The sequence below is a fragment of the Mustela erminea genome, chromosome 16, assembly GCF_009829155.1.
Source record: "Mustela erminea isolate mMusErm1 chromosome 16, mMusErm1.Pri, whole genome shotgun sequence".
Lineage (NCBI taxonomy): Eukaryota > Metazoa > Chordata > Mammalia > Carnivora > Mustelidae > Mustela > Mustela erminea.
Window position 1 is genome coordinate 84,998,821 of NC_045629.1, and position 26,776 is coordinate 85,025,596.

Sequence of the window (26,776 nt, forward strand, 5' to 3'; positions counted from 1 at the left end):
CAGACCCAATGGGTGCGCAAGGACGCCCGAGGGCCGGCCCCTGCAGAAAGTGGGCAGGAAGGGGGCGGGGTCAGGGAGACCTGCGGTGGGGCGCGCGCCGGGGGCGGGGAAATCCTGGGGCTGGGGGCGTGCGCGCCGCTTCCGGTCCGTCTAGGGCGCGGCCCACAAGCCGAGGGCCACTCGGATGGACCCGCACGTCGGGGTTTACTTGCGCCTTTGTCCTCCCACACTCGGGTTTTGGAGACGCCGGGGAGAGAACCCCTGCTGGCCACTCCTGTCCCTCTTGTGTGAGACCAGGTGTCCTTCCACCGCCCCCAAGCATGGGTACTCCCCGAGAAAGGGCTCCGGACCTGGAATTTAAACCACCCTTCTGCCTAATCCCGGGGCTGGAAACCGAAGAGGGGTCCGCTAAGGAAAGTGAGGGTCTTGGGAAATCAGGACGTGCTTTGCACAGGCCAGAGGGCAAATAGGCCCATGTCGAATCAGCTCTGGGAGGGGACGTGAGCTCGGAGGACAGCTAGCTAGAGTCTTGTCCTCTCCCACCCCTACCGGCAGCCGGTGAAGGTCACTGTCCCGGAGGGCTACCTGCAACGCTGTGCAAGGATATTCAGAGCTTCACCAGGTCGTGGGGCCCAGGACTAGGTCTTCTCAGTCTAACGGTCCTTGACAAGGGTGTCATTAGGTCAGGCTGAGTGAGGCCCAGGGCTAATTCCAGGATATCCATTTTTTTGCACAAGGAAACCAGCTGCTGCGCTGAAGTTTTAGAAAGCTCACTGGAGGCCCCCTCCATCCCTTTCAAGAATGGGCCGATTCCATATTCCTAAGGTTTATTGGAGACCAAGCCTCTCTCTGGATCCAAAACCATGGCCTGCCCAGCATCAGGTCCCAACATGTGCCTGGGGCCCCATCTCTTTCATTCCAGTCTAGGCGAGTGCCCACACTTAGCCAGAGGAGGGACAGTGCCCAGACTGGGCCTCCTGACGAAGGCATCCATCCGGGTGCGAGCCAACCCTGCAGCAAGCTCTCTTTGGGAGGCAAGAGAGTCCATCCTAGGGGAAGAGACCCACAGGAGCAGCCCTGTGGGAGGGGGAGGTGTAGCCAGGGCAGAAGCCCCACTTTGATCCCCAAACATCACTCCCACTGCAGTCGCTGTGTCTGCAGGGCTCGGTGGTAGGCCCAACTGCCTGCGGCCAGGGCCCATCGACAGACGTCCTCTTTTGGTAGCAGCAGCAGTCTGTCTTCCTCCAGCCGGCTCAGGAGGCCTGCAGCACCCAACATTGCGCCCCCCCACATTCCATAAGTGTTGGTTGTGAAAACGGCCACAATGAGGATGGTTACTGCAACCACCAGCACCACTGCCTGACCAGCCACAGAGCGGCCCTCAGCACCAAGGTGGTCACCGGCCACTGCCAGCACCATCCCTCCTCCCAGAAGCAGGTTGGCAGAGGAGCGATCCCCGTTCACCCAGTGGAAATCAAAGGCCAGAAGGGGCAGGCCAATGACAGTGGCCACCCAGGCTCCAGCAAGACAGTCTTCATCTGTGCCCAGCCCCGGGGCCAGCACGGTGGCAGAGGCCAACGCCTGGAGCAGGAAGCCAGCAGCGGCCCCTCGACTTGCCTGTCAGTATAGGGATAGGAGGAGATGTGGGGGAAAAAAAAAAAAAAAAAAGCCAGGGCTTTCCTTTAAGCAGGGAAAGGTCTGGGGGTCTCATGCAACCCTGGCCTTCAGACTCAGCCGCCCACCACCATCTCCCTGGTCGGGGCAACGGGACCTGATGCAGGTGCTTACAGTTTGGGAGTGGGACACACCCCTACCCAACCCCAGTGTACTCACCTGGGCGGTGCTCACAGCTGCATGGAGAGACACCACTCCCAGTGCCAGGTGGGACAGGGTCGTGCTCCACTCACTCCAAGGCCTGGGGGCCATGGCACCTCGGGTAGTAGTGAATGTGACACAGGAAGGGGATCCAAAACTTTGGAGAGGAAGAAAACGCAGAAGCCGGCGACCAGAGCCCTAAAGGCAACTCTCCTGGACTCCCAGGTTCCAGAGCCCCATTTCTAAGTGTTGGGATAGGCTCAGGCTCATCCGAAACTTTCCGGACCCCTGGGACCCCTGGGACCCCTGGACGCAACTGTGGGGAAGCAGCAGCTAGTTAGGCCGGCAGAAGAAGGGAGAAAGCGAACCTGACCTGGGTGGACGTGAGTTTTGGGGCCCTGGAATCGAGGTAGGGGTGCCGGGCCTCGGGGAGAGTCGCGCGCTAGGCCCACTCGACCTCGTTCCTGTGCTTGGGGAGGCGCCGTCTTCGGAACCCGGCTTGGAAGCAGCTACGGCGCAGGCTCTCAGCGGCGGCGGAGCTGCGAGGCCCCGACGCAGCGGCGAGCTGTAGGCCCGAGTCGCTCGCCCGCTGGCTCCTCCGCTCCCCGGCTCGCCGGTTGCTGCCCGGTCTCCAGCCCAGCGTCGGCCGGGTGCGAGCCAACGAGAGGAGCGGAGGCTAGAGCGGCAGGGGGCGGGGTCTGGGCGAAGCGGGAGTTCTAGGCGAGCCGGAGGAGGTTGTGAGGGCGGAGAGGGGACTAGGAGGAGGAAGCTCTGTCCCGCGACTGAGGTAGAATACGCTGATGGGTTGGAGGGATCTGTAGTGAGGGGAGGGGCTGTGAAGGTAGGGCCCCATGAAAGGGGAGGGTCGTGGGCGGAGCTGTGAGGGGAGAGGATGGGCTGTTAGGGGATGTGGGCGGGACTGAGAGGCGTGTGGGCGGTGCTGCGAGGAGGTCTGGGAGGGGGGTTCTGGGCGGAGCTGGGGGGGCGGTTGCAGGAGGCGGGGCTGAGAGGGGAGGGCGGGTTCTGGGCGGAGCTGGGAGGGAAGGGGCTGTTCCAGGGGCGTGGCTTGGCAGAGGGGCTGGACAGGGCTGAGAGGGGAGGAGGGGTCTGGGCGGGTCTGGGCGGGTCTGGGCGGGTCTAGGAGGGGAGGGAGTTACGTGGGGCTGACAGCCTGGCCTCCCACGGGCTGTGGGCTCTAACGGGCGAGGGCGATAGGGTCCCCCCAGAAGGCTGGGAAAGATTCGGAGGAGGGGGTGTGTGGAGACCGTGGGTGCCCCCAGCCTGGGGTCTCAGCAAAGGACGGGGGGGAGGCGCGGGGCCGGTGTCGGGGTGCGGCCCCGGGGGCTCCGGTCCCGGCACCCCCTTTCTTCGGGCACGCGCCCTCCACCCGCGGGAGCGGGGCCGTGGGGGCGGCCGCCCCGAGCATGCGCACGGGTCTCGCAGCGCGCGGGCGCGGAGTCTGGGCGCTGGGACGCGGGGCGGCGCGAAGCGGGGCCCTCCGCCGCCCCGCGCGCCCATGTACGCCTTCTACTCGCTGCTCATCTACATCTTCTACAGCCTCTTCCGTAGGGATGGCGGGGCTGCGGCGGCCGGTGACCCCGAGGACCCCGCCCAGGTGAGCGGAGCGCGCGCGGCGCGGCCGGCGCCCCCCCTTCCCGGGAGCGGGTTTGGCGGGCCCGCGCAGCGCACGTTCCCGGGGTGCTGGCGCGGGGGGAGGGGGGCCGTGCGGAGGACCCCGTCTCCGATGTGGTGTTGGAAGCCGAGACCTCGACTCCCTCGGCCCCGGGTCTCGGAGGGAGGGGGCCGCACGAGCTGCGCACTCGATGCTCAGAAGTCCCGCTGCTCCCTCCCCAGAGTGCGGGTTGCAAGCGCGGGGGTCGCCGCCGCCCCGACCAGCCCACGGCGGAGCTGTGGACCGAGCTGACAGGCCTCGTCGGTAGGTGCTGTCGGTGCGCCGAGAGCGCAGCGTCCCCGGGGCCAGGAGGGGAACCCGCCGCCCGAGAGAGGAAGGGGCTGCCCGCGACCTCTCGGGGGCGGGGGAAGGGGGCCCAGCAGGTGCTTCCCGGTGGCCCGGCCTCCGACCCGTGAGCCGCGAGCCTCGCTGTCCCGCTACCAGGCCTCCCTGGGTGCTCCGAATCTGAGGATGGGCGGGAAGAGGGAGCCGAAGGCCGCGCTACGGAGGTCTCCCTGGAAGAGGCTCTCGTGCGTCTTGCTGAGTTCCTCTCCGTCCAGCTGGGGGCGGAAGAGAGCTCCGGGAGTCCTCCTGACCTGACCAAGGTGAGCGGGGCTGAGGGTCCTTCTCCCGCTGACCCTTCCTCTCTGCACAGTCCTCTGGTCTCCCCGTGCGTGTCACAACCTCAGTCTCCTTTGGTCTGGTTCTTATGTCCTTTCCAGCCGAGCGATGTCCCCCCACTGTTGACGGTGACTGGTCAGCTCTTGGCCCTCCTGGCATGGATTCGGAGCCCCAGGGGAAGGCAGGCCCTGTCCCAGGGGACTCAGCCGGCGTTGGAGGAGCAGTGCCCCACTCCCGCGGGTGCGTCGGGCGTAGTGCGTTGTAGAGGGTGCGTGTGGAGGGAGTGAAGCCCACAGAAACGGAGTGGCCCACAGTTGGGGGGCCCATGCCCACCTGTTCCGAGGCGTCCCCTCCTCCAGGTTAGAGACCTCGTCAGTCTTAACTGCCCGCCCCCCCAGGATCCCCATCTCGAGAAGAAAGCCCTTCCCTTTCACCAAGGGATGAGGCCCAAGGGCAGAACTCTCCCCAGCTGGAGGAGGACCAGAGGGCGTGGCAGCGGCTGGAGCAGCTCATCCTGGGGCAGGTAAGGGGTCCAGCAGGCCCCCGGGACTGGAGGGGGTGAGGAGGAGATGCTCCACGCTGTGTCCTCCTCTCCTTCCCAGCTGGAAGAGCTGAAGCAGCAGCTGGAACTGCAGGAGGAGGAGCTGGGCCGCCTGCGCCTGGGAGTGGTAAGGCGTCGGTGGGGTTCCAGGAGGGGGTGGAGAGAGACCCCTGACTCTCAGGTGCGTCTCCAGGGTTTCTCTCTCCGCCAGGGGGCGACAGACTCAGAGAAAAGGGTCCAGCATCTGACCCTGGAGAACGAGGCTCTGAAGCAGAGCCTGAGCCTCATGCGGGATCTCCTGCTGCACTGGGGCCCCGCAGCCTCCACCAGGGCCCCGCAGGTATCCTCCTTAGCCACACCGTTCCCGCAGTCTGGGGCTCCTGAACCCCTGGCTACCTGCAACATGGCCCAGGGCCTGATGCTGCTGGAACCCTCTCTGCCCTCTCAGGGCCAGAGCCCCAGGGGGTGGACAGGCCTTGGGACGGTCTGCGCAAGGTAGTCCCCTCCAGGAGACCAGTGCCTGGGGGAGGACACCTCTGCCCTGTCCCGTGGACCTGTATAAAGTCGGGAGACGGGGACTCGTGACCAGTTCAGTCTGCTGTTCTCGACTTGACGTCCCCGTCCCTGAACCGGGGCTGCTGGCATGCCCTCCCCCCTTGGTTGGCTCCTGGCTTCACGGCTGACCCGCCCACCTGCCCCCCACACACACACGCAGGAGGAGGCAGAGGCGTTGGTGGAGCTCCAGGGTCGGCTTCAGGAAGCCCAGGACACCACAGAAGCTCTTCAAGTCCAGGTGGGCACTGAGCCCAGGGGCCGGGAAGGCTGAGGCAGCTGGGAGGGGGGTTGTCTGAGGCAGGCCCGGTAAGTGCCCTGTTTCCTCAGTGACGGGTGGGGTGGGGCGGGGCAGCTGGGGGTGCAGGAGGTGCAGCTGCAGGGCCTTCGGGGGGCCCTTCGGCAGCTCCAGCAGGAGACAGAGCAGAACTGTCGAAGGGAGCTACAGCAGATGCACGGGCAGCTGGCAGGTAAGGGCGGGGACCAAGGGCTCACGGGAAGGCCAGAGCTTGCGGGCTCTCCCTCACAACAAACTCTCCCCGCCAGGACTCCGGGCACGGATGGCTAGCCTGCGCCAGGGCTGTGGGGACCTCCGAGGCCTGGTCAGCACATTTACCCAGAGCTGTCAGTGTTCGCTCAGTGAAGCCCGGGGTCAGGTCAGGACCATCTGCCCCCTCTCCGGAACTCACTCTCTGGGCAGCCTGGTCACTGTTCGCCCATGGGGAACCCCTTATTCTTTCTCCCCACCTCAGGGGGCTGCCCTCTGTAAGGGGGGTGGTAGGCGCTGGAATCAGAACAGCTTGTGATCTCACACACCCTGGGTGTGATCTCATTTCTGTCTGTGCAAACTGGGGTGATAGTGAATCCCTCGCAGGGTTGCCAACCCCATAGGAGACAGGGGTCTTTCTCCCTTGTTGTCCTCAGGTCCTGGGTCTCCATCCTGGGCCCACAGAATGGTGCCCGTAGGGGCCCAGAGCCACCGAAAGTTATGTTCTTAGCACCCCCACCCCCAGCTCCTCGACTACACCCACTTCCTCATATCCCTGTTCCGCCAGGTGTCCTGGGCCCTGGGAGCACTGTCAGCTGGCAGGGGTGGGACTCAGCTCCCTGAGGAGCAGCGGGGGCCCCCGACTGGATGCCCGGGGCGGCTGCTGGAGCTCAAGGGTATGGCAGGCTTGGACAGCGGAGGAAGGGGGGTCTCCCCATGCTTTCGGGCCTGGGAGGCAGACCACTGATGTGATCTCCCTCCCAGGAAATATCCGTGTGCTGTGTCGGTTGAGGCCAGGGACACCCTCCAGCCTGGTGAGCTCGGAGCCTGGCCCCAGTGGCACGGTCACCACCTGCTATCGAGGGCGCCAGCGTCGCTTCCGCCTGGACTGGGTCTTCTCTCCAGAGGCCAGCCAGGAGGAGGTGATGCTCTGCCCTCCGTCTGGGCTGCCCGTCCCTCCTACTGCCCCCGAGTGAGAAGAGGCTCTGGGTTCCCCTTCATTTGCCTTCCCAGTGGCTGAACTCCAGCCATTGAAGGGAAGGGAGCAGGAGGTTCTGGGAGGCAGGACTGAGAGCCTAGCTGGCCATCTCCTTTCCTTCTGGAATTTTCTCTTTGCATCATTTGACCAAGCTCTGCAGTGCCAGTGGAAATGGCACTACAGCCTTCTGGTTTAACAGAAAGGTTAACAATTGAAAAAGCATTTTTTTTTTTTTTTTTTTTTTTAACCAGGAAACTAAGCAAAATGATCTTGTCTGAGATGATGGCCACTGCTCAGGGAGCTGGCTGCCGAGCGCGGCTCGGGTGCTGCTGTGATGGAGACAGGGCTGTAGCCTCCTCCATCCCGGCTTGCCAGCTGCCTACTCTCCCGGCCTTGGTGAAGCAGGCGGCGCGGGGCAGCCTCTGCTCTCTGGTCGCCTGCTACAGACCCGCTGTAGATGCGTTTTCCTTCCCTCCTCCCCTTTCCTGCCCACCGCTCACCACCTTGCTTCATACGCTCCCTGCCACTGTCCACATAGAATTTGCCATTGGAACTTCTCCAGAGTTCAGGAACCAGAGGCGATCGCATAAGGGAGGGAGCAAGCAGACCTGTGTTGGCCTCGCAGGGACACAGTGTGAGGACAGGGTCTGCCAGATGGCCAGGGCGCCCGCCCCCACTTCCTGGAGCACCACAGCTGTTTTTCACCCTCTCTATCTCACATGCCACCCCTGATCTCAGCCTGCATCCCAAACTTCAGCCCCGTGCAGGCCCTGTCTGCTGTCTTCTGGGCAGTCCTCTGCACAGGGCCCTCCAATTCACTGTGTCTGAACAGAGAAGCCAAAGGCATATTTCACTGAGCCCGCTCACTTGTGCTTGCTATCCATGCCAGGGCAGAGTCCCCCTATCGGTCACCCGCAGCGCTTCCTTCTGGTCACAGTCTTAGTGACCTCATGGCTTTTCTGGTTTCTGCCCTCCTTGCCAGCCATGAACTTGAGTAGAACTTGCAGGCTTCTCGGGTATCAGCCACCTTCTGGGCACAAGAGCTGGCCATGTTTTGCTCAAAAGGCTGCTGCTGGGTCTGGAGGCCGACAGGAGCCGGGTCCCAGTGCCACCTGCTCTTCAGCAGCCTCTCCGTGGACCCTCGCAGGCCAGGGTCCCAGTGAGCTTGGCATCCACCATCCCGCACAGCTGGGGAGCCCTTTCGGGCTCACCCGTTATGCACCGAGTACTGCTCCAGTCCTCAGGTGCACGCTCCCCTTGAACTCTTGCGACAGGTGGCCCTGTACTCATCGCCTCAGCGAGTGAAAACCTTAGCCCAGAAGGATGTCATGCACTCTGCTTCCCAGCACACCTGGAGTTGGAACCTGGCAGCCAAGCCCAGCATTTGGGCCCTTGGCTGCTGCTCCCCTGGGCCTCCCAAGTGGCCCTCGGAATCCCAGTGCTCCACGTGGCTTGCTCCTTTTCTCTGTCGCGTTCCTTCCCGTCTTTGCTGGCAAATTCTTGCAAATGCCACCTCCTCCAGGGAGCCTCCTTAATTTTTTGGGAGATCCACCCTTCCACCGTGCCCCCAGAGCCATCCTCCCCGGGGGGGGGGGGATCAAGCTTTGTTCGCTCTGTGTCCCGGTCCTGGGGCTTAGGACCCCCCCACCCCTCCCACCCCTAGGTCTTCAGGGAGCTGGAACCAGCTGTGCTGTCCTGCCTCCGTGGCTACAGTGTGTGCATTTTCACCTACGGTCAGACGGGGACAGGCAAGACCTACAGTATGGAGGTGGGAAGGGGAGACCCTGGGTGGCTCCTGGGGCCAGGGGCTGGGCTGGGAGACTGATGGGGTGCCCCACCCTGTCCCAGGGCCCACCTGAGGACCCTGGCATAGCTCCTAGGGCACTGCAGTCGCTGTTCCAGGAGATGGGGACGGGAGGGCAACATCGTGTGACTCTCAGCATGGTGGAGATCTACAATGAGGCCGTCAGGTCAGAGCCATGCTACAGCGCCTTCTCCTCACCTTGTGCTCTTCAGTTCCCGTGGGAACCTCAGAAACCAAACCCTTCCCTTTCTCATCAGGGATCTCCTAGCCCCAGGGCCTCCTGAGCGGCTGGCCGTGAGGCAGGGCCCAGCAGGCCAGGGGGGCATTCAGGTGGCTGGCCTCACCTACTGGGATGTGCCCAACCTGGAGACGCTGCACCAGGTAAGGCTGCCCAGTGGCAATGCACCCCCGCCCCCTCCCACCTCCCAGCAGCCCTCCGAGGCCCCGCCTGTGCTCCCACCTAGGGACGCAGACCCTGCAGCGGGCAGGTCCTATCGCTCCGCCCTCCAGATGCTGAGCCTGGGGAGGAGCAACCGGGCCACCGCCGCCACCTCCAAGAACCGGCACAGCTCTCGGTCGCATGCCTTGGTCACACTGACCTTGCGCGCGGCGTCCCCACCGCGCGGGCCAGGCACCGCAGGTATCGAGGCGCGCACCCGAGCCCCGCGGGTCGTGGGGGCTCACAGCACCCGAGACCAGGGATCCCTCCACGTCGGGCTGGCTCGCCCCCGCAGGCACCCTGCATCTGGTGGACCTGGCGGGATCCGAGCGTGCCTGGAAGGCGGGGGCAGCCGGCCCGTTGCGGGGAGACCGAGACGGCGCCCAGCGTCTGCGGGAGGCCCAGACCATCAATCGCTCGCTGCTGGCCCTGGGGGGCGTGATGGCCGCGCTGCGGGCCCGCCGGCCACACGTGCCCTTCCGCGACTCGCAGCTCACGCGCCTGCTGCAGCCGGCGCTGGGACCCGGCGCCACGGCGGTGCTGCTGCTGCAGGTGGGCGGCGGCGGCGGCGGCGGGGCGGCGGGCGGGTCACAAGCCCCCCTCCCCCCCCCCCCCCCCCCCCCGCCGGCTCGGGGCCCGCCCACCAGCGCCGCTCCCCCGCAGATCTCCACGCGGCCCGAGGACCTGGGGGAGACCGTGTGCTCGCTGAAGTTCGCCGAGCGCGTGGGCCGAGTGGAGCTGGGGCCCGCCCGGCGCTGCAGGGCCCCGCGCTCCGGGACGCCCTCCTCCCTCAGCACCGACACGCCCCTCACCGGGACCCCCTGCACGCCCACGCCGTCCCCCGGCAGCCCTCCGAGTCCCGGCGCGGAGAGCGACTCCGGCTCGGCTCTCGGGACCCAAAAGAACGTGTCCTCCTAGCCTGGACTCGCGCCTCCGCCGACAGAGCTCCTACACCCTCACAACCTCCTTGATCTCAGAGACCCCCTCTCCCCTCAAGTGGGTTCCCTTGCCCCAGGAGTGAGGAGGACTTAGCGCAGCGACAGAACTGACCCTCCCTCCCCCAGCCCCTCCGCTCCCTCCTTATCACCATTTGCTGTTATCGCGGCACACAGCGGGGGATGCCAGACCCGCGGGAGGTGGACCCCGCCAAGTGGTTAGCCCAATCACCACCCCATCACAAAAAATCAGACTTGGCATTAAAATGTTGTCTACTCCTTTACTGTTCCATTCCCCACGGCCACCACCAAAAACAAGTAGGATTTTGATTTCCTTTTCCCAAAAAAGGTGCTGCTACCTCCTTCCCAGGCAGAGGAGGGAGGACAGGACTTGAGGCCAGAGCCGAGACTTAGGTCCTCCCTCCCCCCAGCCCGGAGCCAGGGAGGGGAAGTGACACACGGTGATGGATGGGTAGAAAGAAGGACAGACGGACAGAGAAAGTGGGATCAGGAAGGGGCTGCTGCAAGCAAAGCCCCCACTCTTTCCAGTCTTGTTTCGGGGGGTAAGGGAGGCGTGACGACCATCAGGGCCAGCCAGGGTGGTGCCCGCTGGATCACAGCCCTTTGGGGGGCAGTCCAATAAACAGCATGGATTCTCAGTACCGCTGGTGCCTGATGCTTCAGGCTGCCGTGGCCACCAACTCCTTTTGGACCTCCTGGCCTTGGTTCCCCAGCAAGCCAGGGGCGGCAGGGAGAGGAAAGCTCCCTTGCCCTAGGAGCCTCCCCGGCTGTACCAGGAGAGCAGCCAGCCTGGGGTGGAGGCACCTGGGGCCCGGGAGTGGCTAACCCACACATCATAGATGCTCTTGTTGGGTGGTACCCCCTGGAAGAGGGCATCTAGATCACAGAGCAGCCCTGGGGGACCCTGACTTTCAGGGGCCACCCCCCAATAGGCTGAGCTGGTTGAAGGTGGACACTGGGGACAGGATGTGGGCGGCGGTAGTGGAGCCAAGGGCATCACCACATTGGGAGTGTAGATGGGCAAGTAAGAGGTGGGCAGCTGCCCCCAAAGTGAGGCCCTGTGACTCCCACCGGACAGCGCCCCAGGATCTGGAGAACCCTGCAGTAAGTGGAGGGGCCAGGCTCTGTGCTCAGGGGAGAGGGGCGAGGGCCTGCTGGTTCCCCTCTGGGAAGTCTCCGCATCTGCTCGCCTGGGCCCAGGAACGGGGGGGCAGAGGGGCCACAGAGGCCTCTCAGAGGGCAGGGGTGGAGTGGGCATCACCTTCTCCCCACTGTGCTCAGAGCCTGCCGGACCTGGGCTGCTTCGTGGTGCCCCCTCCCTGGGATCGCCTAGCAAACACTTTATGCTGAAGCCCTCACTGGGTGGTGGCTGGGGACTGGGTGGCGGCTGGGGACTGGGCGGCCGGTAGGGCCAGCCGTGCAACACGTAGGGGCCCAGGTCCTTGGCGAAGGCTCCCCGCGTGCCCCTGCTCTGCCAGCGCCGGCAAAGGGCGGTGTTCTGCAGCCGCAGCGCTTCGGCCGGTATGAGGCTCACGTCGACTGCCCAGAAGTTGCCCTTGGCCTGCGGCTTGGCGGGATCTTTAGGCACCTGGAGGGGGTGGGGAGGCTTGGGTGCGGCCGTCCGACCCCAGACACACAGGATTTCCGCCCCAGCTCCGACCCTCGCCCTACCCCACCTTGCGGAAGCATCGGTTGGAGGAGAGGTTGTGGCGGATGGAATCCTTCCAGCCCTCGTAGTCGTCCTTGAAGAAGGGGAAGGCGGCCTGGACCTGACGGATGATCTGAAACCACCCACCAACCGGCCAGTCGGCCCGGTGCGCCGTGCGCCCGGACGCAGTGGGCGGGGGGCCAACACCGCCCCTCCCCCCACAGCCGGGCTTAGGGGACTTGCCCGCCCCCACCCCCCAGAACACGTCTACGCTGGAAGGAAAAAAGCCCCGAGGGAAGGGTCCTGCCTCTGCACCTCCGCTCTTTCCCCCGTGCCCAGGCCTCAACTGGCCGCACTGAGCTCAGCTGGGCAGGGCCAGGAGGGGAGCGAAGCCGGAGTCTGAGCCTCGGAGTAGGTGGGGGACGGGTCTGTCGAAAGATCCGATTCCCTAGTGTGAGGGGAAATGGGGGTCCCTCTCACCTGGGCCAGCTTCAGTCTGCGGGAGGGTGCGGCCTGGATCACCAAGGCAATCATGGCCAGGTAGGTGTAGGGTGGCTTGTCATGCCGCAGGTATCTCTTCTTCCTCCTCTTAGGGGGCTGGGAGGACGAATCCGACCCAGGAAGCCCCAGACGTGGGCTGCTGCAGGGCCCCATGTAGGGGAGGCACGCAAGCTGGGCAGGGGCCTGGCCCCGTGGAGGCAAGGCAATGGGGCAGCGCGGTGAGGAAAGGCTGGGGGCCTGAGGCCGGCGGTCCTGGCGGGCCAGACCCTTTATCATTCGGATGGAAGGGGGAGGGGCAGGGAGGCCGAGGGAGGGAGGAATAGGCGGTGGGGGAGGGGAGCATGCAAGGGCTGCCACAATTAGCAGGTTTCAGTTAATCTGGAAGGGAGGGGCAGGGAGGATTCCAGTGGGGGCTGCGGGCGGCCACCCAGGCCTCATTCCTCACCCCTGGGCTGCCTCCAGCACCCCCTACAAGCTGGAAGGAAAAGCCTTTGGAACGGGCCTTGTGACTTATGGTTACTTTATCCTGTCTGGGCTGGGCTGGGCTTCAGGCGCCCATTTAAGAGCTGATGGGGTTGATTTACCCACAGTTGACCTGCCAAGAATGGGTGGGGCCTGCCCAGAGTTCAAGGCTGAGCAGCTTCCGGGACCTAGGTGGTCGTCGGAGGGCCTCCTGGAGGAAACCGCAGGAACAAAATAGGGACACGTTTAATTCAAGTAATTTTCCCAGGGGCTGCTGCGGGTCCCCAGTGGATTCTCGAGGCCTAAGAGGTCCCTTCTGTCCCCTCCTTGGTGCCTGTTAACAGCGGGAGCTGACCAGCTCTCCTTACTCCTCGTGTACCTCACTGGCTCTTCCTGGCCCCAGAGGACTTTTTGGAGGCAGGCTTACCTCCCTTCTCTCTTTTGGTCCATTGGACCCAGAGCTCTAAATGTTGTTATCCAGGAGGATGTCCCTCATTCTTTTGGGGCACTTGGGGAGTGCTCTTGGGTGTGTGTTTGTAGGAAGAGGAAGAGGTCTCCTAGCTGGAGGGGTTTACTGGACACTTCTTGGGGCCAGGCCTTGAGGATACAGCTTCATGGGTCATAGTTCCTGTCCAGGGAGCATGAAAGGACCACCTACCTGGCTTCTCCCTGGATAGGACTGAGAGCACAGGTGTGTTGTGTGAGTACACAGGAAGGCTTCCCAAGGAGCCACAGGGCCCTGGGGCTTCCTCTAGGTAGAAGAAGACATTTCCCAGGCAGGTGGGGGTTGGCCTGAGTGGAGGAGGGGCATAGGGAAGAGAGTGGAGGCTCAAGACTGGGGAGGCCTGAGGGGTGAGCATCCTCTGCTCAGGCCTGCCTATAACCTCTGTGGGTTTTAGCAGGAACAGGACCTGTCCCAGAAGTGTGGTCCCAGAAAAGTGCCTCTGTCAGGTGCCCTGAGACTTACTGGTTCTCTTGATTCCCAGACCCGATTCTGTCTCCTCCCCTTCTCTCTGGCCATCTGATCCATCAAGGATTTTGAGTTAGTTAAGGCCTATGGTCTGTACCATGACGGGAAGACCAGCCCTGCCCTTCACCAGCAAGTTTGCCCAAGGGGGTACTGGGCCCAGGACACCAGCAGTGGTGGCTGGTGCTGGTGTCATGGTCCCCAGTCCCAAGGGAAACCACAGGAGCCCAGGGACGCACTTTGTACCACTCTACTCCAAGAATTCAGCTTTTCTTGGGTGCCCCCCCCACAACATTACACTTTTTTTTTTTTAAAGATTTTTATTTATTTGACAGACAAAGATCATAAGTAGGCAGAGAGGCAGGCAGAGGGAGAGGAGGAAGCAGGCTCCCTGCTGAGCAGAGAGTCCGGTGCAGGACTCGATCCCAGAACCCTGGGATCATGACCCGAGCGGAAGGCAGAGGCTTTAACCCATTGAGCCACCAGGCGCCCAACATTACACTCTTAAGTGGCTGGAAGTCCGCAGCGCACAGCCAGCCGGTGGTGAGGGAAGGCGCGCTGGGGAGTCTGGGGCGAAGTGGACGATGTAATGCGGCGCACCCCACCGCCCCCTTCACTCTCACACTCCTCTCAGACGTCCTGGGGATTCCTCCGACCCGGTGTCCCTTTGCTCCGTCCGCGGAGCTCTCGCTGAGCTCGCGTCTCACCGCGCGGCCACTACGGAGGGGCTCCCAGCCCCGCTCCACCAGCAGAGAGGTCCTCCCCTTCAGTCTTAAGGCATCACGTCCCCTCCACGGGCCCTCCCTTGCTTGGCCTGACGTTCAGGGCTCCCCGAGCCCCGCTACTCCTAAGTGGCCGCTCTCCCCCGCCCCCTCAACCACCGCCTCCGTTACTTCCCCTGTCCCCGGGGCACCGGGTCCTTCCCCTTTCCCTCCGTCCGGGAGGACTCTGCTTTGTCGGGTGGACCCCGGCCATGCCTTAGAAGCCCAGCCCAGACGGCAGCCCTCCCCAGGGGGGCCCCTCTGACTGCTCGCACCTCCCGACCCATCCGCGCCGAGGACGCCCCCGACACCGAGAGGCTAGCGCAGCACCGCCGGTAGCCCGCCTCTCGGGGCAGGCCCCGCCCCCTGGCGGATCGGGCCCGCCCCCTGGCGGATCGGGCCCGCCCCCTGGCGGATCGGGCCCGCCCCCTGGCGGATCGGGTCCCGCCCCCGGGCTCCCATGGGGCGCCGCGGCTTCCGGCTCTGGGCCCCGCGGACCGGAAGTGTAGCGTTGCCATGGCGAGAGCCGGGCGCGGGGCCCGCCCCCGCGGCGCCCAGAGGAGCGCGGGGCCGCGGGAGCGGAGGACCGGCGCGGGTTCCCGGCGCTGCGGCGCGGTGCACGCGGCGGAAGGTGAGGCGCGGACTTCCGGGGCCCGCGGCGGGAGAGGACGCCGGCCGGGGAGGGAGAGGCGGCGGGGGCGCAGGGCCGAGCGCGGCGTCCTCGGGAGCCCTGGCCGGCCGGCCCTCGGGGAGGCGGGCGCCGGCGCGCGAGTCCCTGCAGGCCCCACCTGGGCGCCCGGTGCCGCGGGTCGGGAGCGGCTTCTCGGCTGGCAGCCTGTGCGGGGCAGGCCGCCCGGAGGGCTTTTCGCCGCGATCTGTGTGCGACCCGTCTTCGTTTTGGCGGCCCGTTGGTCGGGTCGGCGGCGCGAGGCGTGCGGCCGGGGGTTCGGGCCGGCGGGGAAGGGACGTGCCCAGGCTTTGTGAGGGCGTTGGAGCGAGGCCAGACCAGAAACTGGAGCTTCTCCGGGGTTCCGGTGGCCTCCGGTGGGGATCGTGGGCGCCACCTCGCAGACCAGGGTCAGGGTGAGAAGCACTAGCGCGCCCCAGGGCCGGCCCCGCGCTCCAGGCCTGTGGGGGAGTGTCCAGGACTGGTTGGGGCCCTTCAAGGCCCTGCAGCAGGGCTGAGGCAGCCGGGGGATTAATCGCCATGGGTGCAGAGAGCCGAGGCATGTATGGAGTCATTCCAGGTTTAGGGACGCCGGAGAAGGGCTGTCCCTCCTCGGAGCTCTGGCCGTGCCTTCCTTCCTGGATCTTGAAGTTGGGAGTGGAGCGGGCTGTGAGGGCACCACTTTGCTCTTCTCAGTCCCTGTCTTGGCTCAGCAGGGAGCCCTCATGTTCTCTCTGGACGGGACTGGGGTTGTCCTGAATCCCAGAAGAGGCCTCTGCTCCTGGCTGTGCTGCCTAGTGCACTTCCGGGGCGGTGAGGGGAGCCCCAACTTGGGGCCCTGGGGCCAGGTTCTCTAAGGGGCTAGTGACTGCTGGAAGGAGCCTGCACAAAGGCTAGCACTGGGCTCCTCATTGTGATGGTGGTCTTCCCCGTTCCCAGCTCCCCAAGCTCTTGTCCAGGCTGGGGTGAGGAAGCTCCAGAAGGTCCTTCCCTCCTTCCCTCCCTATGCATGGGCTGCATTTCCTCCCAGTTGGCTGAACCCCCCCCCCCACACTCCCCAGCCCTGCTCTGCTGTATGTCCTGGCCTCATCTCTCAGCTGCCTGGGGTGTGCCTGGACTTTGGTCTCCCCTGGCAGCCAAGGGCTGGCAGGCACCTGGGAAGAGGGTTTCTGATTCTGTGGACTCAACACTGAGATCTGTGTTCTAGGGATTTCCGAGTCTTTGGTTTCTGTCAACAGCCTGTGTCCACCGTGTGTGCTTTTGGTACTTCAGGGTGAGGCGAACCTCCTAACGTCCGGTGACCCAGCACACCAAATATGGTGAGGTGTTTGGCTGGGTGGACTTCGATGGCCCTGACAGCAGTTGATCTGTCCCCACTCTTCCTGGTCACCAGGTGACACTCAAGGTTAGCAGTCAATGTTGTTGGCTTCTTATGAGGAAATGTCACAATTGAATCACTGTTTTAAAGAAAGATTTTACTTATTTATTTATTTGGCAGAGAGAGAGATCACAAGCAGGCAGAGGCAGGCAGAGAGAGAGGAGGAAGCAGGCTCCCCGCTGAGCAGAGAGCCCAATGCGGGGCTCGATCCCAGGACCCTGAGATCATGACCTGAGCCAAAGGCAGCGGCTTAATCCACTGAGCCACCCAGGCGCCCCAAGAAAGATTTTACTTATTTATTTGGCAGAGAGATCACAAGTAGGCAGAGAGGCAGGCAGAGAGAGAGGAGGAAGCAGACTCCCCGCTGAGCAGAGAGCCCGATGCGGGACTCGATCCCAGGACCCCGAGATCATGACCTGAGCTGAAGGCAGAGGCTTAACCCCCTGAGCCACCCCAAGTGGCCGTAGTACCTTCAACGGACACAGGCTCCTGCGTGAGTGAGTCTCCACACATCCCACGCCAGTGCCTCTGTCATGGTCTCTGCGGCGCCAAATCAAGGCACCTGGGAGGCTCTTCCCTCCCGCGCCAGGCTCTCTGAGGACTTCTTCCTAAATGTCTTTGATTCGGGCCCTTCCTGTCCATCCCTTCCACCAAAGAGCCTGCCTCCGTGACTCCTCCTGACCCTCCGGATCGCAGCACTTGCCCCTGACCGGTCTTGGCTCTGTCTTCGCTGCTTGCCTCAGAGTGACTGATCTGAAATGCAGCTCGGATTCTTGTACTTTCCTTCTTGAAACCCTTCCTCACAGACTTGGAAAAACACTCAGCGGCCTCTGCCGACCAGTCCCCAACCTCTGCCCCCTGCCCCGGCCTCGGAACACTTTTCCGTGCGTGTGTCCTGCCGCCGCTGTACTGAACCCATGAGGTGGTGGAAGGGACAGAGCAGGCCTTCCCCACCCTTCCAGGTTCTGTGGCCTCCGCCCCGCAGTGGGGAGGACAGAGATGTGGGACTCTTCAGCTCTGCGGGGGCGGGGGTGCCACGGAGGAGCAGGAGGTCAACCACGAGGAGCCCTGTGAGGGCAGTTATGGTAAGGTCTGCTGGTGGATGTTGGATTCCGGGCCGTGTCCTTTCTTAGCAGCCATGACAAACCCAAAGACTGAACAATGGGTACCGGCAGAGGAGTGCCTGGGACCAGGTGAGGCCACGGGGATGGAGGCTGCAGACAAGTCTTCAAAGAAGTTTCCGTGTGAAGGAGATGAGTGTGTGGGGGAGGTGGGGGTTGGAGTTGGTTTGAGTGGGGAAGTCTGTGGAGATCCAGAAAGATTAGGGAGGTTGTGGGCTTGAGCAGAGGAGTGACTGTATCTTCAAGGTCCCAGGCAGATAGAAGGGGGCTGGTCCGCAGGGTGGAGGTGGAGGGTGGGGTAGTTGTCCTGCCGAGGGGCTCCCACAGCCTGAGGCCAGTGCTCTGTGCTCAGCCCTGTCTTGCCGCACCGGGATTCCCTGTAGCCTGGGCTGTTCTGTGATGTGACGGTTGTGGTTTTGTTGACTTTGTGTGGTATGTCCTGTAAGCTTCACCCCCACCCCCCCGACCCCCGCCTGGACCTTTTCCTGTTTGTTTGTTTGTTTTTTAAGATTCTATTTATTTGACACGGAGAGCCAGAGAGGGAACACAAGCAGGGGGAATGGGAGACGGAGAAGCAGGCTTCCTGCTGAGCAGGGAGCCTGATGTGGGGCTCCATCCCAGGACCCCAGGACCTGAGCTGAGCCAAAGGCAGACGCCTAATGACTGAGCCACGCAGGTGCCCCTCCCTTTTCCTATTTTAGAAGGAAGGGAGGAGGGTGTGGTTGCATGTGACGCTTTGGGAGTCTCCAGGCCTCAGATGGAGGGTCAGTTTTCTGCTGAGCCCTGCCGCCATCCAGTAGGTTTGAATGCCCCTCCCTGTGCGACCGGGCACAGGGCAGAGCCTTGCCATTGCTGATGGACCTTGCATTTTTGCAGGCCGGGTATCCCTGCGGGCGGGGCTGAGTGATGGTCTTTTCCCTCAGACCAGCTCACCCACAAGCTCGGAGGCCCCTCGGTCACAGTCAAGGTCCGTACCAGCCTCCCAGTGCCGGGATCGCAGTTATTGAGCACTTCCTATAAGTCAGGCACTAGGCTCAGCTCTGAGGACACAGCAGAGGACACAGTAAATGGCCTGTCAAAGATTAGAACGGGGTGGGGAGGCTGGCTGGCTCAGTCTGTTAAGCAGGTGACACTTTTTTTTTTTAAGTTTAAGTTTTTATCATTTGACAGAGAGCGCAAGTAGGGGGAGCAGCAGGCAGAGGGAGAGGGAGAAGCAAGCTCCTTGCTGAGCAGGGAGCCGGATGTGGGACTTGATCCCGGGACCCAGGGCCCGAGCTAAAGGCAGATAGATGCCCAACGACTGAGCCACCCAGGTGCCCCGAGCAGCCTGCCTGGTTGTGATCTCAGCGTGGTGAGACTGAGCTCGGTGTTGGCCTCCCTGCTCAGGGTTCTGCTCGAGATTCTCCCTCTGCGCCCCCGACCTGCCTCTGCGCACGTACGCCCGTGTGTATGTGCTCGCTTTCTTTGTCAAATAAACACATAAATAAAATCTTTAAAAAAACAATTAGAACAGGGTGAAAAGATAGAAGAGTGACAAGGTGATCACAGTAGTCCTCTAAGGAGGCGGTATTTAAATTGTGACCTGAGCTGCACAGAAGGAGTGAGGTATGCTAAGATCTGGCGGAGGAACTTTCCAGACACAAGGAACAGTTAGGGCAAAGTGGGAGTGCTGGTGGAGATGACCGCGTCAAGTAAACATGTGACAGACAAGGGGTCGGTGGGTGTTTTTTCCTCTGAAAAGCTGGGTAGTGGGGCCTCCGGGTGGCTCAGTTGGTTAAGTGTTTGCCTTTGGCTCAGGTTATGATCCCGGGGTCCTGGGATCGAGCCCCGCATCAGGGAGTCTGCCTCTCCGCTCTCCTTCTACCCTCGTGTGCGCGCGCTCTCTCTCACTATCGCGTAAGTAAATAAAATCTAAAAAAAAAAAAAAAAATGTGCAAGCCATCCTTAGCTCACGGGTCATCCAAAACCAGATGGCGGGCCGTGGTGGCCAGTCCCTGTGCTAGATGCCGAGAACACGGTTAAGGCCGCTCACTGAGTCCTCATTACAAACTTACAAAGAAAGTAGCATTGTCATTCCACTCGCAGATAAGGAAACTGCGGAAAAGAGGTCGGGGCTTGACCGGTCGTCAGCTTCTTGCCAGTTCAGACCCAGCTCCCGGCCTCTGTGGTACCTGGAGCTGGAGATGTCCGAGGTGTAGGAGTAGGAGGCAGGCCGGTGCTGAGTGTGCAGGGAGATGGCGAGGCGAGCAGGGGCCAGACCACGAAGGCTGTAGAGGCCGGGATAAAACTTCTGGACCGTGTACTTGTTTTTAATACCAAACTTGATTGCAGTGTAATTTACATACAGTGACGTGTACCTGTTGTTTTTTTTTTTTTTAAAGATTTATTTATTTATTTGACAGAGAGAGATCACAAGCAGGCAGAGAGGCAGGCAGGGGAGGGGGAAGCAGGCTCCCCGCTGAGCAGAGAGCCCGATGCGGGACTCGATCCCAGGACCCCGAGATCATGACCTGAGCCGAAGGCAGCGGCTTAACCCACTGAGCCACCCAGGCGCCCACCGTGTACCTGTTTTAAGTGTGTGGTGGGTTTCGGTAGACGGACGTCGGGAAACACCCCGTAGCCAAGATGTACGGACGTCGGGAAACACCGCTGTAACCTGATGTCAGACCCCCTCCCGGAGCTCCCTGTTCTCCTGTGGGGTCAGTCCTCCCTCCCCGGGCCCCAGGCAACTACTGATCGGCTTTTCTGTAGATTCACCTTTCTTAGAATTTCACATAAGTGGAATCCTACAGAATGAACACTTGGTGTCTGACTTCTTTCACCAGACATGATGTTTTAGGGATTCAGGTTGGTGCAGGTGTGAGTAGATGATTCTCTTTGCCTGCCTGCCTGCCTGCCTTTTTTTTTTTTTTTCTAACTAACCCCCCCCTTTTTTTTTTTTATTTAAAAGATTTTACTTATTTATTTGACAGATCACAAGTAGGCAGAGAGGCAGTCGGTCGGGGGGTAGGGGAGAGGGGGGAGCGTGGGGAAGCAGGCTCCCCGCTGAGCAGAGAGCCCAATGTGGGGCTCCATCCCAGGACCCTGGGATCATGACCTGAGCCGAAGGCAGAGGCTTTAACCTGCTGAGCCACCCAGGCGCCCTGAAAGCAGCATTTTTTGACGGAAAACCAGCGAGCTGGTTTCCTTCTGGCCTCTAGGGAGTCAAGGCTGGGATGCCCAGGAAACAGTAATAGCCAGAGCAGCCAACAAAAGTATAGCATGCAATAATGCATTTCAGACATAGGAGCCATTGTAAATTGTATTCCCATTGTAGGTGAGAAACGCTCTCTGTTTCCGTAACATTCCAAAGTCATGGATACCACGAAGGCATACCAGCCATTGGTGTAAATGTTTACGGTTTTACCGTTGAGTGAGGTGCAGGTTAGAGCAAGGGCACCGAGCAGCTTGTGTGCTGGAGTAGCCAGAGGTCAGAGTGCCCGCTCGGTGACTGCTGAAGGGCTGGCCATAGCATGCCCAGCACCATACTTAACCATTTTCATCCTTTTGTTATTTTTTTAATTTTAACTTAATTTTATTTTTTTAAAAGATTTTATTTATTTATTTGACAGACAGAGATCACAAGTAGGCAGAGAGGCAGGCAGAGAGAGAGGGAGAAGCAGACTCCCCGCTGAGCAGAGAGCCCGATGCGGGGCTCGATCCCAGGACCCTGGGATCAGGGCCTGAGCTGAAGGCAGAGGCTTTAACCCACTGAGCCACCCAGGCACCCCTTTGTTATTTTTTTTTAAAGATTTTCAAATTAAATTAAAAACTTTAAAGATTTTATTTATTTGTTTGACAGAGAGAGATGGTGAGAGCACAGCAGGCAGAGGGAGAGGGAGAAGCAGGCTCTCTGCTGAGCAGGGAGCCCGATGTGGGGCTCATTCCCAAGACCCTGGGATCATGACCCAAGTGGAAGACAGTTGCTTAACCGACTGAGCCACCCAGGTGCCCCCCAATTTTTTTTTGTTTTTTAAGTGATCACTACACGCAACGTGTAGTGATCCCAAAGCTCTGACTCCAAGATCACGAGTCACGTGCTCCGCCCCGAGCCCTGCCAGAAGCCCCGTTCTCTCCTTGCCGTCAGAACCATTGCCGAAGCGGGAAGGCTGTTGCCGCAGTCGCTTTCTGCACGTGGTCGGGGTGAGTGGGAAGGTGAGCTCAGCAGTAAGCTGGGGGGTGGGGGGGTTGCGTCTGGATGCAAACGTAGTCTTTGTTTCAAGATCAGATGCCCCAGGATTGGCTCTGAGTCTGAACACCTGCTGCTGTTTCTGCATGCCTCGGGAGACTTCATGGCTCTCCAAGGCCAAAAGTTTTAACCTGTGGGTGCTTTCTCCTATGAAGGGGAGCAGAGAAGCAAATCCTCTCCGTATTATGATAAAGTAGACCTTGCGGAAAACTCTGTCATCCAAATTAGCTTTTAAGGTTTGTGAAAAGTAAAGGCTCTTGCTGACCCTGGGGCATTGCTACGCAGGTGGATTGATGTTCTTCCCGAGTGAAGAGAAAACGATCCTGGCTGTTCCGAGCACTGGAACACGACCGGTGCCCGGCACAGGGGTCTGTCCCAGGAAACTCTGCTCTCCGTGGGAACGGCTGTCAGCAGCTGGGGGTAGGAACAGGAAGGCGCTGGGGCCACTTACTGCTGGGGGGTTCTGGACAGACTTCTACCCTGTGCTGCTTAGGTTTTCTCAGGGGTAAAATGAGGACGTCCTCGGGACTGGTGCCGTGGGTAGTGAGGCCCTGAGCCTTGGGGTGTGTTACAGGTTTGATGCCTTAAGAGCTTCTTTCTAGGTATTGATTAGTCCGGGGAGACGTTTTGAGGCTCTGAGTCCTGATGGCAGGTGCATTGTGCGTTCTGCCCAGAACATTTGAGGATTTTCCCCAAAAAATGTGGTAGGATTTTCCCCAAAAGGGTGGTAGCTGTAGTCAGAGACAGCACATACAAAAGATAGCAGAGGATCACTTAGGTCCCCTGGTTGGCTACTTTGATTACTGTTGTCAAATCCTAGAATCATTTCCCCCCTTTAGGAGAAGGAAGTTCTGGCATGATACTTTTCTGAGCCCTCAGTCCAATAAGGAATAGGGGCGGGGGAACTGAGGAGAAAAGGGTGCGCATCTCTCAAAGGGCCTGGCGAGGGAAGGGGCTCTGGCACACGCAGCTGGGGAGGCCTGTCGGAGGCCCCGCCGCGTGAGCTCTTGCAGGACGGCCAGTCTGGGGTGGCTTTTCGGCAGCGGGGCTGAGCGCGGGCTGTGGCTCTGCTGTCAGTGAGGACACAGAGACGTGTTTCTGGGCGGGGCGGCGGTTTCTCCGAGCTGATGAGGGAGGGTGCTGGAGCCGAGTTCCTCGGAGTCTCACCGCGGGGACGCAGGACACTCGAGCGGCGGGCTGGAGTGCTTCAGTGTGCCACGGTCCTTTCACCGGCGCCCTGGCTCTTTTGTAATAACAGCAGAAACCAGAGGGGTTTGGTTTGCATAGGGGCCTGCATGTCCTGGAGTTGAGAATTAGGAATATTATTGCTCGGAACGCCTGGGTGGCTCAGATTATGAGCCAGGGTCCTGGGATCGAGTCCCACGTGGGGCCTCTGCTCTGCCTATCCACCTGCTTGTACTCACTCTGGCTCTCAAATGAATACATTTTTAAGACTCTTAAAAAATTTTATTGATCTTTTATGTTGGCTCACCCAGCATGTGAATGATACGGCTTGTCAGATGAAATCTGAGCGGACGTAGCTTCATCTGCGTCCTTCTAACTAAAGCAGAAGGACCCGGTTTGGCCTGTTCGTAAACAGAGTTACTGCTCCCTGGGTGGATCTAGCATCGAAAGGAAGGCCCGAATATTCTTTGAAGACAGCTTGGAGTGGATCGTAATCATGAACAGGTCCATCGGGCTTCTGTGTCTAAGCCTGGATTTTGTTCCATCCGGCCGCTTGGAGAAGCCCCTGTCGCTGGTCTGTGATGCCTGGCCGGCCTTTTGGTATCTTGGCCAAAGCTAGTGTTTTGTTTCCGTAACATTCTTTGCGGGTGTTCCCGTCTGGCTAGCTGCGCCCAGTGTTTCGCCTGGCTCTCACAGGTTCCGTGTGGCCCTGTGGGTAAAGGTCCGAGAGACCAGGTAGGAAGTTTGGGTCAGTGCGCTGAACTCAGCGGCTGCACGAGGGCTGTGGGCATCGAGCACATCCCAGCCGTGGCTCTGTTCTGCCTTGTCTAGGGAACATAAGAGACTTGGGGCTTATTTATGTGTTTGTTTATAAAGATTTTATTTATTTATTTGAGAAACGGGGGCAGAGAGAGCACGAGCGGTGGGGAGGGGCTGAGGGAGAAGGAGAAGCAGACACTCTGCAGGGCAGGGAGCCGATCAGGACCCGAGTGGAAGGGACAGACTCAATGGCCTGAGCCCCCGGGCGCCCCGGGGGTTTATCCACAGTCTCAGAAGACTTAACCTTGTTTATTTAGTTAGTTATTTGTTATAAAGATTTTATTTATTTATTTGGCAGACAGAGATCACAAGTAGGCAGAGAGGCAGGCAGAGAGAGGAGGAGGCAGGCTCCCCCAGGAGCAGAGAGCCCCATTCGGGGCTCGATCCCAGGACCCTGAGATCATGACCTGAGCCGAAGGCAGAGGCTTAACCCACTGAGCCACCCATGTGCCCCAACTTTATTTATATTTTAATTAATTAATTAATCTCTCTGCCCAATGTGGTGCTCCGACTTCCAGGCCCTGAGATCAAGAGTCTCGTATTCTACCGGCTGAGCCAGCCAGGCGCCCCAGAAGACTTAACTTTAAATTCTATTATTTAAAAGATTGTATTTATTTCTTTGACAGAGAGACAGTGAGTGAGGGAACACAAGCAGGGGGAGCCGGAGGGTGCTTTTTTTTTTTTAAGATTTTTAAAAAATTTATTCATTTGACTGAGAGAGAGATCACAAGCAGGCAGGCAGAGGGAGAGGGGGAAGCAGGCTCCCCATGGAACAGAGAGCCCAATGTGGGGCTCAATCCCAGGACCCTGAGATCATGACCTGAGCCAAGGGCAGAGGCTTTAACCCACTGAGCCCCTCAGGCGCCCCTGAAGGCAGGAGCTTAACGACTGAGCCCCCCAGGTGCCCCTTAACTTTATTTTTTATTTATTTAAAAAATATTTTATTTATTTGACAGAGATCACAAGTAGGCAGAGAGGCAGGCAGAGAGAGGGAGGAAGCAGGCTCCCCACCGAGCAGGGAGCCCGATGTGGGGCTCGATCCCAGGACCCTGAGATGATGACCTGAGCCGAAGGCAGATGCTCAACCCACTGAGCCCCCCAGGTGCCCCGCCCCTTAACTTTAAATTTTTATTTATATTTATTAATTTTTTTTAAAAGATTTTATTTATTTGACAGACAGAGATCACAAGTAGGCAGCGAGGCAGGCAGAGAGAGAGGAGGAAGCAGGCTCCCTGCTGAGCAGAGAGCCTGATGTGGGGCTCAATCCCAGGACTCTGGGATCATGACCTGAGCCGAAGGCAGAGGCTTAACCCACTGAGCCACCCAGGCGCCCAATATATTTATTAATTTTTTATAGAATGTACTTTGGGGTGGGGAGGAGTAGGGGTAGCGGGAGAGAGAACCCTAAGCAGGTTTTCTCCATCTCCTGACCCTGAAATTACCACCTGAACCAAAATCAAGAGTGACACTTAACTGCCTGAGCCCCCGGGTGCCCCAGAAGACTTCACTGTAAAGGGGCAGGTTTTAGTGGGTTCAGGAGAGCAGCCGGTGGGAGCGGTTCAGAGGAAAAGGAAGTCTGGCCGAGAGAACGGAGGAAGACCGCACCGGAGGTCGGGCCTGAGCACAAGTAGTCGCTGCGCGTCTGCGGACGAGGATGGGAAAGGGGGAAAGAGGCCTCAGAAACCGTTGGATGCCTTCACTTGGTTGTTCGCTTCAGTTGATTCAGAAATAGTTTGTTTGGTTTTTTTTCCAAGGAGACATACTTCGAACCCTAAAGGCATTCAGAAGCCTCAAGAAACCATTCACGACACGTGTCCATTTCCGGTTCCTTCTCTTCCTCCTCCTTCCCGCCCTTCTCGCCCGGTCCCGGCCGTTCGTGTTCTAGATTACTTTCGGGTAGGCCCTCCCTTTGCTTACAAATGAGCATGGGGAGAGACCACAGTTACTAAAATGTAAAGCGGCCAGAGTCCCAGTAGGAAGGACACCCCCAAAGCATTTTGATCTCTGGGATCCAGTTTCTTAGTGGCTATTCTGTAGAGCCAAGAGGTCAGTTCCTCAGAGGCACAGTTTCAGCAGGAACAGCCCGGCTCCAGGAGGAGTCCGTCCCAAGGCCAGCATGGTCCCCATAGGAACAGTCGAATTCCAAGCAGGAGTTGGACTGAAGACCAAATGGGCATTCCCAGAAAAAAACAAGGCCTTCAGACGGATCTTGCACAGAGCATGGAGAGCAGAGCTTGAAATCTAGGAGAAAACTTAGTCTCTGACTCCAGGGCGGGTAAGAAAGCAGTGAGCTCGGTTGGCTCTGAGGGTGCAGGCACCTCGGGGCTGCTGGGGATCTTCTGGATCTCACTTCTGACCACCAAGTGATGCTAACCTTGCAAATGAAACTGCCGGTTACTTGGCAGCAGAGGTGGATTTTTGGGGCACAGCAGGGACTCACAACCTGGAGCCAGCAAAGCCGCCTGCCTGCGGGGCAAGGGAGAGCAGTTTTTCGCGGTGGCAGGGGGAGCTGGCAGGGGGAGCTGGGGGGCTGCTGGCAGGGACCAGTCCAGGAGGAAGCAGAGGGCTGCAGTGTGGTGGCTTCTCCTCCTTGGCTCCCAGGCTGTGGGGAGCAGGAAGCCTTCCTCCTGCGGTGGGGGTGGGGGGGCAGGGGCAGGAAAGTGGCCCCCAAAGCAGTAGCCGCTTGGAAGGTCCCGGTCAGGCTGAGCTTGAGGGCAGAGCTCCTCCTGCTGGCCGCCGACTCCGCCTGAATGAGGTTTCCTTCACTGATTTTCATGTTCTCTTGTCTATTGCTGTGTGTCACCTTACTCCAAAATATAGTGACTTGGGGCGCCTGGGGGGCTCAGTGGGGTAGCCTCTGCCTTCGGCTCAGGTCATGGTCCCAGGGTCCTGGGGTCCACCTCTGCATCAGGCTCCCTGCTCAGTGGGGAGCCTGCTTCTCCCTCTCCCACTCCCCCTGCTTGTTTTCCCTCTCTTGTCATCAGGTGAATAATAAAAACTTTTAAAAAATAAATAAAATCTTTTTTATTAGTTTTTTTTTAAGATTTTATTTATTTATTTGACAGAGATCACACGTAGGCAGAGAGGCAGGCAGAGAGAGAGGAGGAAGCAGGCTCCCTGCTGAGCAGAGAGCCCGATGTGGGGCTCGATCCCAGGACCCTGAGATCATGACC

The 26,776-nt window shown here is 60.3% G+C and overlaps 4 protein-coding genes across 11 annotated transcripts in view; 2 read left to right on the top strand and 2 right to left on the bottom strand.

The window, feature by feature from the left end:
- Positions 1–810: 810 nt before the first annotated feature.
- On the bottom strand, positions 811–2,617 carry LOC116575565 (cysteine and histidine-rich protein 1-like). The gene is made up of 3 exons (XM_032316951.1): positions 2,273–2,617; positions 1,834–2,131; positions 811–1,617 (listed from the first exon to the last, which is right to left on the bottom strand). The coding sequence occupies exons 2-3, from the start codon at positions 1,924–1,926 to the stop codon at positions 1,132–1,134; spliced, it is 579 nt and encodes a 192-aa protein (XP_032172842.1). The 5' UTR covers positions 1,927–2,131; positions 2,273–2,617; the 3' UTR covers positions 811–1,131.
- Positions 2,618–2,943: 326 nt separating this feature from the next.
- On the top strand, positions 2,944–10,124 carry KIFC2 (kinesin family member C2). 6 transcript variants are annotated; one of them, XM_032316603.1, is made up of 18 exons: positions 2,944–3,430; positions 3,670–3,751; positions 3,932–4,092; positions 4,210–4,348; positions 4,507–4,631; positions 4,711–4,776; positions 4,843–4,989; positions 5,365–5,442; positions 5,557–5,671; positions 5,748–5,857; positions 6,257–6,365; positions 6,454–6,611; positions 8,331–8,435; positions 8,516–8,637; positions 8,729–8,852; positions 8,936–9,111; positions 9,206–9,462; positions 9,574–10,124. In XM_032316603.1, exons 1-18 carry the CDS (start codon positions 3,332–3,334, stop codon positions 9,879–9,881), a joined length of 2,481 nt encoding a protein of 826 aa, XP_032172494.1. In that variant the 5' UTR covers positions 2,944–3,331; the 3' UTR covers positions 9,882–10,124. The 6 variants fall into 6 exon arrangements, with proteins under 6 accessions (XP_032172494.1, XP_032172497.1, XP_032172496.1 ...); XM_032316606.1 differs by having other exon boundaries at positions 5,608–5,671; XM_032316605.1 differs by having other exon boundaries at positions 4,861–4,989.
- Positions 10,125–10,127: 3 nt separating this feature from the next.
- On the bottom strand, positions 10,128–12,373 carry FOXH1 (forkhead box H1). Its single transcript, XM_032316610.1, has 3 exons — positions 11,995–12,373; positions 11,543–11,647; positions 10,128–11,454 (listed from the first exon to the last, which is right to left on the bottom strand). Exons 1-3 carry the CDS (start codon positions 12,289–12,291, stop codon positions 10,618–10,620), a joined length of 1,239 nt encoding a protein of 412 aa, XP_032172501.1. The 5' UTR covers positions 12,292–12,373; the 3' UTR covers positions 10,128–10,617.
- Positions 12,374–14,692: 2,319 nt separating this feature from the next.
- The window catches only part of PPP1R16A (protein phosphatase 1 regulatory subunit 16A), a 35,165-nt gene continuing 23,081 nt past the window's right edge, over positions 14,693–26,776 (top strand). The window contains exon 1 of one of the 3 annotated variants that reach the window (XM_032316569.1): positions 14,693–14,836. The gene's annotated coding sequence lies outside the window, so the exon portion shown is untranslated. Of the gene's footprint in view, positions 14,837–25,479; positions 25,500–26,776 lie in introns of those variants that run through there. The other 2 variants (XM_032316571.1, XM_032316570.1) reach the window with 2 other exon arrangements.